The following is a 20,577-nucleotide window of genomic DNA, read 5'->3' as shown; positions in this document are numbered from 1 at the left end:
CCTCTTCATTTTGGTTTACAGATGGTATCTCGGTTGACCAAATGCAATTTTTTAACTCAACCCCATCATCTGATTCTCTCTAAATAAACCTTCTTCTTATTAGATCCAGAGATTTTAATCCTCCTTTAGGTAAAATTATAACGATTAAACCAATACACCGAAAGGCTGTTAAGAAAAGACTTAGTTTCAGTAACCCTTCCTGCCAAATTCAGTGATTTTGATTTCCATCTTGCAAGCTTATCCTTGAATCTTTTAAGTAAAGGTTCCCAGAACACCTTTCTTCTAGGATTAGATCTAATAATAGCACCTAAATAAGTTAAAGGAAATGATCCCACATTACATCCTAATATACTTGACCATCTCAGCATATTATCCTTTTTATCCTCCCATGCATATAGAAAACTCTTATAGAAGTTAATCTTTAGATCTTTGGTCAGTAGAAATAATATCAACATGAATTTAAGATTTTTGATATTGTCTTCCCCTGATTCTAGGAAGATTATAGTGTCATCTGTAAATTTAAGATGTGATACTTTCATCATGCCTTCCTTCAGACTGATTCCTTAATTAAGCCCAGTTCTTTTGTTCTGACCATCATCAAGTGCAAAATCTCTTCAATAATGTTGAAAAGACATGGGATCTCCCTGTCTTAAACCTCTTTGAAAGGAAAATTTTGATGTTGGAGAGCCATTAACTAGGATAGAGGTTTTCATGGATTGAAGGATAGATTTAATCCAAAAACACCATTTAGAGCTAAATCCCAAGCAATCCAAGATACTTAGAAGACAAGACCAGTCTGCAGAGTCAAAGGATTTTTCAAAATCTAGTTTTAAAACCACTCTTTTGGACCATTTATTCTTAAGACTATGAACCACCTCATTTGCTATCAGTATGCATTATGCTATCTGTCTGCCTTTAACAAACCCTTATTGAGACTGGCTTACTACTATCCCCAGCACTGTAGAGATCCTATTTGCTAAAACCTTGGTGAGTATCTTAAGTGGGCAATTAATAAGACTAATAGGATGGTAGTCTCCTATCAGAGATGGGTTATTTTTCTTAGGTCTGAGAGCAATAAATGAAAAGTTCATCCCTATAGAAAGTGATCTAGTTTCTATAAAATGCTTGCAGAATTCCAACATTTTTGTTACTCAACACAAATTTGAGAACTCCTGCATTAAGACCATCTGGACCAGGTGCTTTTCCAGAATCACACTGAGAAATGGCTAAGTCCAATTCTTGAAGAGAAACTTCTCTATCTAGGAAGGATGCATCCACCAAAGATAATTTATTAAGAACTAATATTTCAATATTGAAGAGATTACAATTTTCTCTTTTTCTGAATAGTTCTTGGAAGTGCTCCTTCATAGCTTCTTTAATTTCTCTCGGAGTGCTCAGATTTTTCCTAGCCAAGTTAAATTATTGATGTGGTTCTTTGATCTTCTCTTCAGAATAGCTTGGTGGAAGAATTTTGAATCTTAAGCCATCCTACCCTTGCTTGTTGTTTGAGCATACAGTCCTTGACCAATAGAAGTTCTTCCAATTCCATTCGGAGAACTTGAACCTTTAAATCATTGATGTTGTGATCCTCTGCTTCTGCCAATTTAGCTTCTATGTCTAAAATTTTTGCATTCACATTACCATTGGAATTAATATTCCTGCTCTTAATTTTCTTCTTGATCTCCTAAAGAAATTGTTGTATATCTAGTCCCTCCTTAGAACTTAGTGTTGAGCAAGTATCAGCGAAATCCTTTTGCAAGGACTCATTCTTGAGCCAAATGTTAAAGACCTAAAAGTTTTGGGCCCCAGTTAACTTCCCCTATATTCAAAAGAAATCCTTTGTGGTCAGATTATTTTCTTGGCATGGAAGAAACAATCCAATCAGAAGAGTTTGGCCAAACAACATTTACAAATGCTCTATCAATCCTACTCATTTTATCCTCCTGGCCCTATCCAGGCGAATCTAGAGTTAATCAAAGGTACCTCACTACCTCCAACAGATTTGAGTTAAAGGTCAATTGATTAAAGCAATCAATTTCTCTTTGCCTAATCCCAGAATTAGCTTTTTCTTCCATACATCTCACACTATTGAAATCTCCTATAAGAAGAGATGGAGTAGAACCAGACCATTCCAATATTAAACTCATAGTATGCCAAAGATCCCGCCTCTTCTTATTGTCAGGGGGAGCATAAATGTTGAAGACATTAAAGAGTTCATTGCAAGATTTACATTTCAGAGTAGTTCCAATCTAGTGAAGAGAGTTTTCACAATTAGCCAATTCAAACAAATCATCATCCCATAAAGTTAATAAACCCCTTGACAAACCTGAAAAACCTTGATAAACACCTTTAAAAGATTTACTGGAGAGGTTACCAACTAGATCTTAACCATAGCAATTCATCTTGGTTTCTTCCAAACAAGTAATTTTCGGACACTATTTAGAACAAATAATCCTTAAGTTATTCCTGCTTTTACTATTCCCTAGGCCCCTGATATTCCAAGAAAAGGTTTTGATACTATCCATTAAAAAGTATAAAACTTACTAGAACCAAATAGCAATCCTCAATGATGCTCTTGGATCAACCTAATTGTATCCTCTTTACTTCTGTTACTTATAAGACCCATCAAATATGTTGTTTCTAAGATAAGATTAGCTTTTGCCTCTTTTTTCTCAGGATATTTCTCATGAAGTCCTAATCCAATCTTCTCTGAGCTTTTGGTCAAAAAGATGACATCATTCTTAAGTTTCCCCAACAACTTACATCTTCCAATATCAAATGGGTTTTTGACATTTCTCTTCATCTTTGGTCTTCCAGGTCCTTTGATCTTTATTTTATTCATCAATTTATAAATAAGATCTTGAGAGCCACTGTGACGACTGAGAATTTTTTTCGACGTAATTAAGTCAAGAAAGTATGCTTTATGTGATATGATTATAATTACGTGATTAAGTGTTGATTAATTGTCTTTACTATATATTAGAATCTAGGAGCGTAAGTAAAAGCGTTCCAATTTAAAGAGTCAGCTTAGGAGTTAAGTTGTGTTGTCGAGCCGTCAGGTAGAACGGAACCCGTCCTAATAGGAGTTTTAAAGTATATGAAATGTGAACTATGTGTTATTATGAGAAATGAAATGTTTAAGTAAAGTGTTGCATCCTAGTAACGTGTTGGTCATTAATAAGAAGCGTAATCGAAATGCTGAGCGTCGGGCCGTCAGGCTGAACGTGACCCGGTACGCATAGAAAAGGATAAAGATTAAAAAAGGACAAATTTTTTGATCAGACATGAGTTGTTATATGTTCTTATGTGTGTGATTGCTTGTCTGTGTGCATGACTATATGATCTGTGACATTTTTATGAATTTAAGGGAATTATTTGATTTAAATAAAGGTTTATTTAACCTTCACACATTTTTATAAAATTATCTGAGTAAGATAAAAGCATGGGATTTGTTCTGTTATTGTCATAATAGTCCTATAGACTTTTTAAAAATGAGGGACGGATTTTTTTATTGGTCGTTGCATTTTAAATTGATTTTTATGTGATAAAATGATATTACTAGCACGAACTTGCGAAAATCATATAAAATCAACCGTTCGATCAAAGGTTTATTATGAGTAATGGTTGGAAAGCTAATTTTGAGATCTGCGTATTAAAATTGTCATTTACAATAATTTTTGACTTTTCGAGAGAGATATATTTTATATTTGATTTTTATTTTATTTGAGTAAAAAGAAAGGTTAATCAAACTCAAAATGGGATTTAGTAGATTAATAAAATGCCCTTGGCCCTAATACAATATAGATTCTCCCTCCCTTTCTTCCTTTCTTTTCTCGTGATCACTCTTTCCCCTCTCCCTCACTTTCTTTTCCTCTCTCTCTCTCGAACACTCTCACTCTCTCTCGGCTCTCTCCATCTCTCTTCTCTCTCTCTTGCATACAACACCCAATATTCACCCAAACTCAAAGATATTACCATCCATAGCCTCTATTTTCGGTATACTTCTCAAATTCCATTTGCATGTAAGTGTTTGTGTAAGTGTTTTTGGTAATCATCTCCATGGTTGTGTTGAAGGAAATCAATTTCTTGATACAAGAACATAAGAGTAGATTCAAGAAGATTTTGTGGTTTAAAACTCAAGAGGAGACCTGTTACGGGCACTCTTAAGTTTGACCACCACCGGCCATGATCCAAGGAGAGCCGGTGGAATTTTAATGATGTGTTAATGTGATTTTGAGCCTTGCATGTTTTGGTTCTTGAAAGTTCAAAAAGGGTTTTTGGTATTTCCTTTGAAATTTGAGTATGTGATTGAAAATGGATTGTTTTGATTGTTTGATGTGTGTGTAAGTTATTTGATGCTTAGGAAATCAAATTTGAAGGTTGCATGTGGGTTTTTAGTTCGGCATTGTACTAATAAAAAGGGGAATTAGATTTGATGGCTTGATCTTAGTGTAAACTAAGCTGAATTAGTGTAGAATATGATTGCATGTTAGTTTTAAAGAAGAACAAGTAATGCATGTCATTGTTTGATCCTTGAGATTGTAAAACATGATTTAGCTGAATGAAAAATGGGTTTAGAAGAGATTGATTTGATGATTAAGTGAATGCATGCATGTTGATTAAATAGTTTGAGTAAGGTTTGAGTCATTAGATGATGTTTGGTTTTGTGCTTCGAAAATTCTGATGAAAATGACTTGAATAACTAAGTTAAGGTTTAAAACAAGTTGGAAATGTAATATAAAACTTTGCATGTCAAAATTGATCCTTGCATGAGTGATTTATTGAAAAACCCGAATGGGTCATATGGTTAAAAGATAATTAAGTTGATATTTGTGAGAATATATGCTAATTATCTTAGTTACTAATAAAAACTTGGTTGCATGACTATGATTGGATTATGCTTATGTTCGAATTTGATAATTAAAGAGGGTGTTGAATTTTGATTCGGTTTTTGGATTAAAAGAATGCAGCGTAATTGCGAAAAGACCCTTGTAATATGCTTACCAAAGAGGTTTATTGTGTTTGATTATATGAGATTGAATTTGAGTATACGTGGTTGTGTTTTATGTGTATAGCCGAATGGAATAAAAGTAGAAAAGCGAATGAATTGGTTCCAATACCTTGCTAAGTAATTGCATGTGAAATTTTAGGAGATAGGTGACTTATTTGTGGTTGTTGTGGTTCGAATTAAAGAATAAAAGAAAAGGAAATAAAGTGGTTTATTATCAAAGAACTCTAAGTGACAGTTATGGTCACAAAAGATTTAGTCGTGAATAAATCATGTACTCGTAAGAGCTATACTAGTATGATTTAAGTTGATTGTCGTGTATATATAAAGGTGTAAAGGTTAAGAATAAAGTATATGATGTGTGATGTGCTATGTGCTTATGTGTATAAGCTATACTCGTATATTGAGTCAAGAGTACAATCGAGCTATCGTATTGAGTGATCGTTCCGGGAACGAGAGTTAAGAAACTAATTAAGATTTTGGTTTTTATTGTAGATTCGGAGCGTGAGGGCATTCAGGCTAGGAAAGGAAAGGGTATACTAGGTGGCAGTAGTTCAACCTTCAGGAAAGCGAATTCAGGCAAGTAACTCTCATTACTTGTGAAAATGGTTATAGAGAGGTTATTGTTCATACCATGTAGAGTATGGAACTGTTTAATTAATGAACCCCTGTTAATGACTTGAGATACCCTGTCTTTGATCTTGTTAAACTGTTAATGATAAGCTTACTGATTCGACCCTTTTGATAACCTGTCTTTTCTGTTCAAGATATTTGTTAAGCCATGAACTATTATAAACCCTATAATTACCTTTACGAACCCTTTGTAATGATACCTTATTTCTTGATCACCCTATTGATCCTTGAAACAGATATTGATCTTTCTAATTTAAGTACCTTGTTATCCCTGATTCAGAATCCTTGGAGTTGTTCCTTGCTTGTCTTTGAATCACTTCCTTAACTTTGATTTCTTGAAATTTGACTTAAGAATGAGTTTCGACTTGAAAGAGTCCGAATGATTTCATACTCTTGGTAATGATAAAATTAATTTAGAAAATCTACTTTTTCCAACTCAAGGTTTTCCAAACGAATTCCTGATGGATTGGATTGGGACGTAAGAGGCTAGTGGGACTAGTCCAGTCATGGTAAGAGGCTAGCGGGGCTAGTCCAACTTAAGGCTGAAATTATGCCGATTGGTACCTTAAAGACCGGATGGAGGTCGGTACGGGCTGATCACCCGTATTATAATGAAATGAAAAGATAAAGAGATCCAATCAAGGGTTCTATATTGATTATTTAAAATGGAACTGAAACATCCTGTTCAGTAATTGATTCTTGAAAATGAAAATGGTTTATATTGCTTGGAAAAGAGTTGATTGTGATAATGCGAAGCATAAAACTCGAGAACCCTGATTTTAATCTGTTGATCATATAATTGATTCCATATAGTGAAATATTATTGTTTTCCTTTTTCTGGAAGATCTGTTCAGATCCTTTAATGATTTGTGATGAATGTCGGCTTTCACCCTGCTTTGAGCCTTGTTCCTTGAAAGCCTCACATTTTTCCTTCATAACCCTTCCTTAATCCAAAAGATGGAAATCTGCCACCTAGAGCAAATAAAGTAGAATGCCCTAAGATTGGTAAAGTATATTGTGGATTTTATATCGTAGAACTGCTTTATAATTACTTGCTGAGTGTTATACTCATATGTTTCATTTTAATCTAACCATAGTAGTTAAGCAAGAAGATGGCCAGGCTTAGGCGCACTGCTCGTAAGAGCGTACCTGGTGGTCCCTATCTTGTTGAGGGCTTCCGGTTGCCAGAGCAGGTAGTGGCATTTCTGAGTGAGCAAGCGCTTAGAAGGAAAATTGTAAAGATACAATGGGTTATCTGTCGGTTCCAAGCCGGAATTGATTATGTTTATTTATTATTATTTTGGGGTTGTAAGTTACATTTTCTGATTGGTAGTTGTAATCTTGTCTCATACTTTATCCTGTTTGATCCTGTTAGTAGTTAATCGGGATTTATGCTTATTTAATTATTAGATTAAAGGTGTGTGGGTCCTCATTTCCTAACCCCGAGATTGAGGACGTCACAGCCACTGTTGAATCTAAATCTCCAGTCTGCACTATAGTATCTCCTTTAGCATCTATGAATTCTGGAAAATCCCATTTGAGAGATTTCACTAAACTTTCCCTATCTACTCCAACCTCATCATTTGATATTAGAGGCGACTACTTATGAGGAATAGTGTTATTTTCCTGAATTTTCCTCGTAATCGGGGAACATGAACTTTTGATTCACAAACCACTTCTTTATTAGAATCCACCTTATATTGATCCTTGCTCTTGCTGAAAAAGTTATTAAGGTCAAAAGATATTTCCTCCATGTCAATAGAGAACTTGACATCCTTCGATAGTATGGCTTTTCTGATAGAAACATGATCCAAGGAGTTAGAATAAACACATACTTTTGGTTTAACATCCCAACTTTTTAGGATATTAATTCTAAGCAAAAACAAATCAGCGAAACACGATAATTTAATTTCTAAACCAAACTGATCAAATTTCTCGAACCCGAAACATCAAAATCAATACTTAATTCAAATGTACTAAAATTTGGGACGCAGCTCGAACAATAATTCAATAATAAAGTTCAAAGTGAAACAAATAAAAATCCAAACAGCATGTCCAAGTCATCCTTATTCTTTCCGAAAGTCCAAACCTGAAATGTATACACAAAAATGAGCTACGAAGCCCTGCAAGTAACTATTGTTTAACGACACACAAAATATTTTCTAAAATAATTTTAAGACTTTAAATTAATTATAGTACCAAAATATCGCAGTCATATCTATTCCACAGTTATAAATTACGGTCACACTATGCCAGTGACATGGCTTCTATAATTCGATAAGGGCTAGTTTACGTCCCTCGCTAAGACAAGTCCTAACAAGGTATCTATGTGTTCCGGAATGTGCTTAAACTAGTTCTATGCGCGACACTATCCAGTGGCCGGATTCTATAAATCGATACGTAATTAAAATTGGGAATATCTAAAAAGTCTTTTCTATTTACAACATCACAATTTTCGATAATCAAAATTAATCAAATATTTATGATACAGAAAAAGGATCGAATAAAATGAATCAATTTAAATACTAGTGAGTAACAAAAAGTCACTTACCTCGAATCCGATAATAAACACCGAAATTTAACATGAACAAATCATATTTATTATACGAAATAATTAATCAATTATTTATCAACAAATTAAAACATATGAAACAATTATACAACCACCAAATCATTTAGAACATGAAGACTTTATCCAACAAAAAAATATAAAAAATACATGAATTACAAACAAATCGCACAAGGAAAAGTAAATGGGCCTTACAATCCCAACAAGTTATGTCCAGATTCAGGTTAAGTTATAAATAAACTACGAGAACTACCAAAAGCCTTAGCATAAATATTAATATTTGATTGAACTTATGTACACTCAAAACATGTACATCACAATTTTGTCCATTAGTCTTGTATTCAAGTATACGTACTAAATTTGTATTATCTTATTTTATTTCATAAATAAAATAATGTATTAAAACAAGAAAATGGACATGAAATAATATAAATTAAAGAGGCTAAAATTACCCGCATCTAAACTTTTAACGAGTTTTAATTAAATTATAATTTGCACATTAAAGCAAAAACACATATAACATGTTATTAATTTAAACATCCAAATCACTTTATATATATATACATATATCTATAAAAATAAATTAATTTATAAATAATTATATATATTTTAATAAATATAATAACCAATAAAAAAATTATGAATTTCAGAGGATCACATGAAGTGCATTTAACACCTAAAACTAGTAACAATTTATATGGTTGCACTACAAATGGCGGCACGGAGTTCATCTGACATTGTCACATATATCAAGATACTGTAGAATCCTAAACATGTTTTCACCTTAGATAATCAAAAGAACATCAACATATTAAGTGAATTATTTTCTAAACTACAAGCATACAACGTGCATATATGAGATAAGAAACTATCCTCGCAGAGCATGTAATAAAATATAAAGAAAATCAAAAACTAAGTATCTCTGTGTGAATGACGAAGCCTGTACAATCTTTTTAGTCATCTAGGAATTGTTAAATAGACACACACAAAACCCTAATTAATATCCCTTAATCACCTCCTAACTAATATCATATAATAATTGTTATTAACTAAAATTAACTTCCATTTTTAGCTAATAATTCAAATTTCAAGATAATAAAATTTCCATATAATCATTTAGTCAACTAAGATAAAATCTACTATCAAATTATTGCAGGAAAAAAACCTGTAATTATAATTAAACAAATAAATGTATAAAAAAAATTGGGGTGTTATATTCTACCCACCTTAAAAAAATTTGGTCCTCCAAATTTCTACTATAAATAAATACATGCATGAAATTCTAGACATAATTCGTACCTTAGTTACGATTTCCGGTAATCTGAAACACACGTCCATTTCCCTTTTTGGAGTCTTCCCCCTTTCTTGGTGGTGGATTGTTGGGACATTGCGAGATCTTGTGTCGAACATCCCCACAATGAAAACAAGCACCCAAGTTCCAACAATATTCTCTATCGGCATGATTTCCTCCACACCTAGTGCACATATCTTGATTTCCTTGATTACCCATTTGATCATACGCATGTGGTTTCTTGAGTGGTCCCCCTTTGGATGATTGACCACCAGTTGGAGCGAACATCTTCTTGTTCCAATTATCCGTTGCCTTCTCGGATTCTGCTAAACCCCTCTCGATCACCAAGACTTTGTTGATAACAGCATCATAAGTTTGAAGCTCAAATGGCGCCACTCCAATTCGAATATTACTTCGCAATCCTTCCTCCAACCTCCTTGCTCGACTTGCCTCATCCGCAACCAATATTGGTGCGTACTTAGCAAGTTTCACAAACTTCGTTTCATACTCGGTAACTGACTTCCCACCTTGTTCAAGCCTGATAAAATCCCTCTCTTTCTGTAAGCGTGTCATCCTCGAAAAGTACTTGTCCTCTAAAGCTTTCTTAAACCTTTCCCACGAATATGGTTCTTGATTTGCTTCTGCATTTGCCTCATTTTTACTTTTCTCCATAAGCCACCAGTCAAAAGCACTCCTTTGAAGTTGGTAAACAGCAAGTGTCACTTTTTGCTCATCATTGCTGCCAAGTAACTCAAAGGTCTTCTCCATCTCTTGAACCCACTTCTCAACTATCGCCGGGTCTGTCGCTCCATCAAAGCTTGGCGGGTTGAGTCTTTTGAATTCTGAAACTATACTTGGTTGCCTCGGCTGTTGGTTTCCCACCAGAGCGGCTAAAGTTTGTGCTAGCTAATCACAAGCTCCACCATTGTTATTGTTGTTATTATTGTTATTGGTGTTGTTGTTTCCACTTCATCCACTCTGTGTAGTCATTTTTCTATCAAAACAAAAATAAGAATATATTTTATATATAAATAATTACGCAAAGAGTCATTAAATAAATATAACATCCACTTCTCAAACACCTCAAATAATCAAGTGGAAAAATCCTTAAAGTAGCATTTAGGTCTTATAATGCAATTATAATAAATAAAACTTAACAAAATCCAACTTATTCCAAATAAAACTTAATATCTGAAGGACAAATTCCCAAAACCAAACAAAATAACAAAGATAGGTCATAAACTAGTTCATTCTAGAGCTTCTTATATCTTTCTCCTAGTCTCTCCAAGTCCATCTCGAAAAGCTTGAAGAAAATCTTTCGTAACTCTCCCAAGCCAAGTAACAAGCCAGCGCCTTGACAATGGCCAACGACAAAAACCATCTATTACACGTTCATGCCTTCGAGTGTCCCTCCTTATTATCTCCAGGGCTCTCTCAGCTTTCTCGCTTGCAATTTGGAGGTCTTTTATGGCTCTCTCAGCTCTATCATTTGCAATTTCAAGGTCCCGGACATTCAAAAAATAATCTTTTAAAATATCCTGGCGTTCCTTTCTTAACTTAATCTCGACTTCTACAGCTACTTCATTTCTAAACTTAAGTTTAAGCTTAAGCACCACATTCTCTCTCATTGCCCTCGTCAAAGCATCACTTCCACGTGAATGGCTAACACTTTCAACAAAAGGTGATTTTTTTAACAGGTTCCTCGCTATCATAGTCAAGCATAGGGGCATCCTCATCAATATCAATGGACACTTGTGGTGATAGTTCTTCTATTTCCTCCTCGGGGTCTTCCTCCATATCCTCATCAAATCCATTAGCAAGACCCCACACATTCTCATTATCGGCCATCTACAAATGTCCAAAATGTAGTATTAATACTTACAACTAGAAGGAAACGATTCTAGCATACTTAACCCACAAGTCAACCTAAAAGGTAGTCTACAGGATCTTAAACCTGGCTCTATACCATCTTTAACATCCCAACTTTTCAGGATATTAATTCTAAACAAAAACAAATCAGCGAAACATGATAATTCAATTTCTAAACCAAACTGATCAAATTTCTCAAACCCGAAACATCAAAAGTCAACACATAATTCAAATGTACTAAAATTTGAGACGCAGCTCGAACAATAATTCAATAATAAAGTTCAAAGTGAAATAAATAAAAATCCAAACAGCATGTCGAAGTCATCCTTATTCTTTTCGAAAGTCCAAACCTGAAATGTATACACAAAAATGAGCTACGAAGCCCCGCAAGTAACTATCGTTTAAAGACTCACAAAATATTTTCTAAAATAATTTTTAGACTTTAAATCAATTATAGTACCAAAATATCGCAGTCATATCTATTTCACAGTTATCAATTACGGTCACACTATGCCAGTGACACGGCTTCTATAATTCGATAAGGGCTAGCTTACGTCCCTCGCTAAGACAAGGCCTAACAAGGTATTAATGTGTTCCGGAACGTGCGTAAACTAGTTCTATGCGGCACACTATCCAGTGGCCGGATTCTATAAATCGATATGTAATTAAAACTGGGAATATCTAAAAAGTCTTTCTATTTACAACATCACAATTTTCGATAATCAAAATTAATCAAATATTTCTGATACAGAAAAAGGATCGAATAAAATGAATCAATTTAAATACTAGTGAGTAACGAAAAGTCACTTACCTCAAATCCGATAATAAACACCGAAATTTAACACGAACAAATCCTATTTATCATACGAAATAATTAATCAATTATTTAGCAACAAATTAAAACATGTGCAACAATTATACAACCACCAAATCATTTAGAACATGGAGAATTTATCCAACAAAAATAAATAAAAAATACACGAATTACAAACAAATCACACAAGAAGAAGTAAATGGGCCTTACAAGCCCAACAAGTTATGTCCAGATCCAGGTTAAGTTATAAATAAACTATGAGAACTATCAAAAGCCTTAACATAAATATTAATATTTGATTGAACTTATGTACACTCACAACATGTACATCACAATTTTGTCCACTAATCTTGTATTCAAGTATACGTATTAAATTTGTATCATCTTATCTTATTTCATAAATAAAATAATGTATTAAAACAAGAATATGGACATGAAATATAAATTAAAGAGCCTAAAATTACCCACATCTAAACTTTTAACGAGTTTTCATTAAATTATAATTTGCACATTAAAACAAAAGCACATATAACATGTTATTAATTTGAACATCCAAATCACTTTATATATATACATATATCTATAAAAATAAATTAATTTAAAAATAATTATATATATATTAATAAATATAATAACCAATAAATCATGATCTTTTGGGGGCCTGTGATGGGATTGTCGTAACCAAAATTGGCTGCACTAGGGAAATACTTCGGCTTATTTCGGACTCGTAATCGGGACTTGACCAGGTTTTCGAAAAGTGCTCGGGATTTAATCCGGGTTGTCACATTTGGATTCTCCAAAATACAATTCTCCTCTGATTTGTTTATCCACCACCCCCAATCACCAATCTCCTTTGTTAAATTCATCATATTATTTTCTGTCCAAGCCACATATTGGAGACCTCTGATTTCTACCAGTAGTTTCCTGTTGATATGGAGATCTTGTACTTCAACACTTCTAAAATTATGAAGCCATTCTTTGACAAAACTTTTGTTAAAAGTTATGCATAGAATCTTTAACCTTAAAGCTTGATAAAAACTTCCAACAGCTGACATCTCTAACTAGAATATCATCTAATCCCAATTCTTTAAAATTATCCTTCAAGATCAGCCCCTTGATGGGGTAGTAAGAAAACCCAACCAGTGTATTTTTTAAGGATGCCATTTTAGCCTCATCCACCAAAGCTTCCACCCTCTCCTCCTCCACCACCTTCTTAATTTTAGGATACCCCTTGATAGGGTATAAGAGACCCGGCTAGGATTCAACCAGGATCTAAAGGAAATCAGGCTCGATCGATGGACCAAGACCCCCCTCTCCCAGAACAATCAAGTACAGGGACCAGGCCCGGGGTCATCCCATGACCCGGATCCGGATCCAACCCGGGACCTGGACCATCCGCCTACCTGGATTCGGATCAGGGCTAAGATCACCATGAGGGGGGCCCAGCAAACACATGCACATCCCACAACCCGCCAAGGAAGGGTATGTGGGCACGTGACGGTGACAGCTATCAACAACCAACATACCAGACAAGCACGGCGCGTGTCAGAAGGCCGTTAGGACACCCTGAAGGTGGTCCTCCCCTGGACACGTGTAAGCAATCAACCCAAGCCAGGCGTCCTCTGCTCCCAAGATCCAACGGCCCTGATTTAGAGGTAACAACCCCTAAACCCTACCTTTGGGCTATATATACCCCCAAGGCTGAAGGGTTTAGGGGTTAGAAAATATTCACACTCTTTCACACTCACTCTCTCTCATATCCATACACACACACAGCAGCCTTTCTATTACATACATACATCTCCATCATCTCCAAAACCCTGTTCTTATTCTTATACCGGAGGCGTCGTGGGAGCCAAACCCCCTTCCGGTGTTGTTTTGCAGGCGCCCAACCAGCAGCTACACCTCATTCGCACCCAGAAGGTCCAGGAACGGCTTCGAACGGTGCCGCCCACTCACCGGAGTTATCATTTGGCGCTAGAAGGAGGGGGCTCCATTCTTGGGTCTCGGTGCCCCTGGATTCACCTTCATCAGCAAACTCTTAAGAGATTCCACATCTTAAGCCTGTAAGAACACAAACAACCATACCCTCTCTTGAATATGAATTTTCATTTTAGCCACGTTTGTGTGAGCTCATTGCATTAGGCCACATTTGTGTGAGCCCGCTCTTGTTTGTTAAATTTTGGTTGTTTAGGGTTTGATAATCTTGATAGTCTTGAAGCCTGGGGTTTAATAGTCTTGATAGTTTTAAAACCCAGAACTGCTTTACCTTGCATATTTTCTTTGTGTTCTAGAGCCTGCTGTTCTTGTTTAGTATAATTGTTAGCAAAGCCCAGAAAGTTTGTTTGCTGTTATTCTGGAAATTTTTTGTAATCTTCAAAAAAGCAACCTTAGATCCACATCTTGAGCCTCAAATCTTGGTATGTTGTTTGTACAATTGTGGTAATGGCAAGACCAGGAAAAAGTACAGTTGGTAGGCCCTCCGCCAGTACCCAGGTCTAGGATCAGGACCACTCTCAGGCTTATGAACCTGGGGGAGATCGAGAGACCCTCCAGGAGCAACCATTGACACAACACACCCCGGTCATGGGAAGGCTAGTAACACACCGGGATGCCAGAAATGTCATAGAGCTCAATCAGTATAAGTACACCAATGTTCCAGTTGCAGAGGAGCATATGGCGAACTTAACAAGCCATAAATTTGCTGAAGCAAACAGGCTCTACAGAGACGAACAAGCCCGGGCTCAGATAGAATATGAACAAGATGATGAACAATAAGAGTCCGGGGATTCTCAGCAATCCAGGAGATCTGTCTTCGACCGAATCAGAACTAAGGCAAAAAAAAATCAAAAAGAGCCCAGTAAGAACGAGACAGAAGCAACCAGAAAGAAAAAGTTGGAAGAAATCGGAGAACAGATAAGAAAGGAAGAAGAGGCAAAGCTTGACCAAAAAATTCAGAAAAGAATGCAGCTGGAGGAGGAGAGGCTTCTAGCTAAAACAAAAGGCAAAAGAACTCGGAGGGACCCTACCCCCGAGCTCATTTCTGACGATGAAGAGGAGGGCCAGAAGGATCTTAAATACATGATTTATGAGCTCCAGAGAAAAATGGAGAAAGATTCCAGGTTGGAAGTTGGGGAGACCCTCACGCCCTTCAGCCACTCCCAAGAAGCCATCCCTCGACAGAAAAATCTCAAGCATTACAACTTCGACTCTTTCGATGGATTGGGGGATCTGGAAGAGCACCTCAACTACTTCGAACAGATAGCTCAAATATATTATTACAACGACTTAACCAAATCCAGATTCTTCGCCTCGACCCTCAAAGGGGGGGCTCAAAAATGGTTCAGCAGGATCCCATCAAGAAGCATTCACTCCTGGAAAGAATTCAGAGGATCCTTCCTTACAAGATTCAGAGCCAATAAGACACATGAAATGCACATGTGTCACCTGGAAACAATCCGCCAGTATGATAATGAAGCACTCTCGACTTATATGCGGAGATTCCAGGAAGCCATCAACAAAGTCTCGAATCTTGATGAGAGGGAGGCTCTAAGCATATTTCGAAGGAATCTGGATCCAGAACACAACGAGAGGTACATTGTAGAGTTGATAAACAAAGAGCCACAAAGCCTGGTTGCTGCCTATTCTATGGCAGCCCGGTTCATAAAAGAAACAGACATTCTCCAGGCGATGAGAATGACTCCGAATGGAGGATCTAGGAACAAATCTTCTGATGATCGACCGAAAGGGGGTTACCATCAGGAGAAAAAGTTCAAACAAAGCAACCAAACCCAACATACAAATGTTGTACAAAACACTCCAATATTTCAAAGGTTGGGTCCTAAGACAGAATCCAAAAGCGATCCCGGTCCACCTAGACAAGCAAGAGAGCCTAGGCAAGAGCCAGAATGGACACCACTAAACAGGACCCGGGAAGAAATACTGAAGGAGATCAAGGGAAAGCCATTCTATTATCCTCCAAAGCCAATGCAGACTCCCCCGGAGAGCAAGCCTTATAACAGGCAGTGCGACTATCATGAAACCCATGGGTACAAAACTGAAAATTGTCTCTCTCTAAATACTTCATTAAAGATTAAGTTAAAAAGGGAAACCTGAATCAGTACATCTCCCGGGAAGTAAACCAGAGAGAGGAAAGGCAAAGGAAAGGAAAGAATGTAGTAAATGTGGTCCTATGAGGGTCGCACTCTCCCCCTATGAGCCCCCCGGAGATGATGATCTCGTTCAGCAACAAGGATTATGAAGGGGTCAACCCGAATTACAACGAAGCCTTGGTGGTAACACTTGATATTTTTGACAACGAAGTAAGAAGGATGCTGATAGATAATGGATCTTCAGTAAACATACTTTTCAAGCATACTATAGACCGGATGAAGCTTGGGAGCGTACGCTCCAATGAATGCCAAGAGGACCCTCTGTATGGGTTCGAAAATAACTTGGTCCCGATCCAGGGAACCTTATACTTGCCAGTGATATTTGGGTCGGCCCCAAACCAAGTTACCCATGTGATAAAGTTTTACGTGATCAATACTCCCTCATCCTACAACGGCATAATCGGGCGCTCAGCCCTGACCAGGATCCAAGCAATCACCTCCATATCACACCTGAAAATCAAATTCCCAACACCAACCGGGGTAGGAGAAATCAAGGGAGACTATGAGGTAGCTGAAAGATGTTATAGCCAGGCTCTGGTAATGGCTGAAACTCATCAAGACAATAAGAGAAAGGCCATACTTCGGAAACAGTAAAGTATTAAGAAACATCGCCCCCACCCAAGGAATGATGCGAGAAAAGAAGTTCAGATCATAGAGTCCCTCTCAGATCCAAAAGCAACTGAACCAAGCTCAGAAGAACAAAAAAGTAACCAAGTCACAGAAGAGATTGAATTGAGCCTAGGCCTTGGCCAGGCCAACCCTACTGTGCAAGCAACCAACCCTGAAATAATTGAAGTAAGGGAAAGCAACCAAAAAGAGATGACAGCCCAGGGTCAAATCTATATGAAGAAGAATACAGAGGCCCGAATCCAGCAGTTGGTATCAAATATGGATCAATCCAAGATAGAGACCGCTGTAGAAACGGAAACAATTCTGGTCAATGCAAGCGATCCTTCTAAGAAGATAAAGATAGGATCAGGGCTCGAGGCTAATTTTAGAAAAGACTTGGTATCACTGCTCCAAGGGTACTCTGATATATTTGCATGGACCCTAAGAGACATGCCCGGGTTGGATGAATCCATAGCAATGCACAGCTTGGACGTCAACCCGGAGAGGAAACCAGTCAAACAAAAGAGAAGAAATTTTGCCCCAGAAAGGCAGAAAGCAATAGATGAGGAAATTGAGAAACTACTCAAAGCCGGGATAATAAGCGAAGTCAAGTACCCAGAATAGTTGGCAAATGTTGTGATGGTGAAAAAAGCAAAAGGGAAATGGAGAATGTGTATTGACTACACAGACTTGAACAGTGCATGCCCCAAAGACCCCTACCCCCTTGCCAAATATTGATCAATTGATCGATGCAACGTCCGGGCACGTAATGCGGAGCTTCATGGATGCCTACTCGGGGTACAACCAGATCAAGATGAATCCCAAGGATATCCTAAAGACAGCCTTCATCACCCACAGGGCGGTCTATGCCTATGTGATGCGGCCTTTCGGATTGACTAATGCGGGAACAACCTACCAAAGAGCAATGAATAAAATATTCAAAGACCGGATTGGAAGGAACCTGGAATCATATGTCGACGACATGATTGCAAAGTCCACAAGCATCCCCGAACACATAGGAGACCTGAGAGAATGCTTCGACAACTTGAGAAAATATTCACTCAGGCTCAATCCAGAAAAATGCACATTCGGAGTAGGGGAAAGAAAATTTCTTGGATTCATGATAAGCAACCGGGGAATTGAAGCCAACCCAGAAAAGATAAAGGCAATCCAGGAAATGAAACCTCCCAGAACACAAAAAGATGTACAAAAGCTAGCAGGGTCACTGGCTGCACTCAGAAAATTCATCTCAAAGTTAGCCGAGAGATGCCTACCCTTCTTTGACCTTTTAAAAGGAGCAACCAACAAGAGAGAACTTAATTGGAGCCCAGAATGCCAAAGAGCATTTGAAGAAATCAAAAGGTACCTTTCTCAACCCTCCCCAACCCGGGGAGCCCCTATCCCTTTACCTATCAGCAGGGGCCCTGGCAGTTGGAGCAGCCTTGATCAGGGAAGAGAATGGCAAACAACAACCAGTTTATTATGTGAGCCAAGTGCTAAAAGATCGGAGACCCGATACCCAAGGATAGAAAAGTTTGCTTTTGCCTTGGTCACAGCATCCAGGAAGCTCAGGCACTACTTCCAGGAAAGGGAAATACGGGTGGTAACGAACCAACCCTTAAGAAGATAATACACAAGACAGATATCTCAGGAAGATTAGTAAATTGCGCAGTCGAGCTGAGTCAGTTCACCTTGAGTTTCATTCCAAGAACAGCAATCAAAGCCCAGGCATTAGCTGATTTCATCATAGAATGTAATTTCCCGGAAGAAGAGCCTGTGCCCATGAGCATTGACCCTGAGAGAAACACTGATCAAGATATAGGAGCCTGGGCTCTCAAAGTTGATGGTTCTTCAACAAATGAAAGATCAAGAGTCGGGCTCAACCTAAAGAGCCCCGAAGGATTCACAATCCAAACAACCATCTCCTTTGGCTTTTCAGCAACAAACAACCAGACAGAGTACGAGGCCTTGATTGTAGGGTTGAAGTTAGCAAAAACCCTCAGGATCTAGGATCTCAAAATCTTCAGCGACTCCCAGATCGTGGTAAAGCAAACAAGCGGCGAGTACATAGCCAAGGATCCAGTTCTAGCCAAGTACCAGGCCCTGGTCCAAAGCTACCTCGCCTTGATACCAAAAACTCAAATCATTTTAATCTGGAGAGAGGAGAATTCAGAGGCTGATACACTATCTAAACTTGTTCAAAATTCATCAGATCTGGATTGCTCCGTCTACTTCGAAGAATTGCAGAAACCAAGCATACAAGCTGAAGAGATCATGGAAATAGACAACAGCCCGAATTGGATGACTCCATTTATCAACTACCTGGAGAAGGGAGAGCTCCCGGAGGATAAAGGGAAGGCTCAAAGGTTAAAAGCCAAAGCTGCAAAATTCTTCATCAAAGAGGGTATACTCTATTGCCGGACATTCTCCTCCCCAATCTTGAAGTGCATAAGCCCAGGGGAGGCACAGTATTGCCTGATGGAAGTTCATGAAGGGATATGCGGGGATCATATGTCAGCAAAGGCCCTAGCTCATAAAATTATAAGACAAGGGTACTACTGGCCAACTATTCAATAGGATGCAATAGACTTTGTGAAAAAATGCAAGGAATGCCAACTATTCAGAAATGTCACCCGGATGAGCCCAGTCCTACCCTCCTCAGTCTTGTCACCAATCCCATTTGCTATATGGGGCATTGATATCATGGGACCCTTCCCCAGGGCCAAAGAAGACCTCGGATACTTCTTAGTCTCAATTGATTATATGACAAAATGGGTAGAAGCAAAGGTCATGAGAATAATAAACCAGCAAGATTGCATCAAATTCATGGACAACATCTTGATGAGGTTCGGGATCCCCAGAGTACTGGTCTCGGATAATGGGTCACAGTTCGTTGGATCGGAATTTAAATCCTACCTTCAACAGCGGGGTATCCGGCACAAGAAATAATCTGTAGCCTACCCTCAAGGGAATGGCCAAGTTGAAGTAACCAATCGAATACTTCTACGGGGGATCGAGAAGAGGCTCAGGGAAAGCAAAACCAAATGGCCAAAAGAGCTGCCTAATGTACTCTGGGCATACAGAACAAGCCCCCGAACAAGCACAGGAGAAACCCCCTTCAAACTGGCTTATGGAACTGAAGTTATTCTACCAATCGAAGTAGGATCCCCCTCCCATCGAGCAATCAATTTTGATGAAATAGCAAATGAGGAGGGGCTCAGAACAAATATTGAGCTAATTGATGAAGTCCGAGACCAGGCGGTGGCAAGGATGGAGAAGTACAAGGAAAAAACTAAAGAGCACTTAAGCAAGAAATCCCTGGTCAAAAACTTCCAAATTGGAGACCTGGTCCTTCGAGACACGGAAGCCTCAGACCCTACCAACACTGGGAAGCTAATGCCAAGGTGGGAAGGACCATACAAAGTCAAGGAAGTTCTAAGGCCAGGTACATACAAGCTCATGAACATGGATGAATCTGAGATCCCAAATACCTGGCATGGACTCAGGCTCAGAAAATTTTACCAGTAGAGAAGCAACCAAAAGCAACCAAAACTTGTAGCCTATGGCAAGCAACCAATCTATGATCCCATATTTTGTATAAAGAAAATTCCA

At 37.8% G+C, this 20,577-nt stretch overlaps 1 protein-coding gene across 1 annotated transcript; it reads right to left on the bottom strand.

The window, feature by feature from the left end:
- Window positions 1-9,510: 9,510 nt before the first annotated feature.
- On the bottom strand, window positions 9,511-10,269 carry LOC141695987 (uncharacterized). Its single transcript, XM_074500186.1, has one exon. The coding sequence runs from the start codon at window positions 10,267-10,269 to the stop codon at window positions 9,511-9,513; it is 759 nt and encodes a 252-aa protein (XP_074356287.1).
- Between the last annotated feature and the right edge of the window lie 10,308 nt (window positions 10,270-20,577).

This window comes from Apium graveolens, chromosome 11 (genome assembly GCF_009905375.1).
Source record: "Apium graveolens cultivar Ventura chromosome 11, ASM990537v1, whole genome shotgun sequence".
Taxonomy (NCBI): domain Eukaryota; kingdom Viridiplantae; phylum Streptophyta; class Magnoliopsida; order Apiales; family Apiaceae; genus Apium; species Apium graveolens.
The sequence above is the reverse complement of the archived record's forward strand: the minus strand, read 5'-3'. Positions and strand labels throughout refer to the sequence as shown.

Coding starts and splice junctions, on each gene's coding strand:
- LOC141695987 (XM_074500186.1), bottom strand. CDS start 10,269: ATGGAGAAGACCTTTGAGTTACTTGGCAGCAATGATGAGCAAAAAGTG.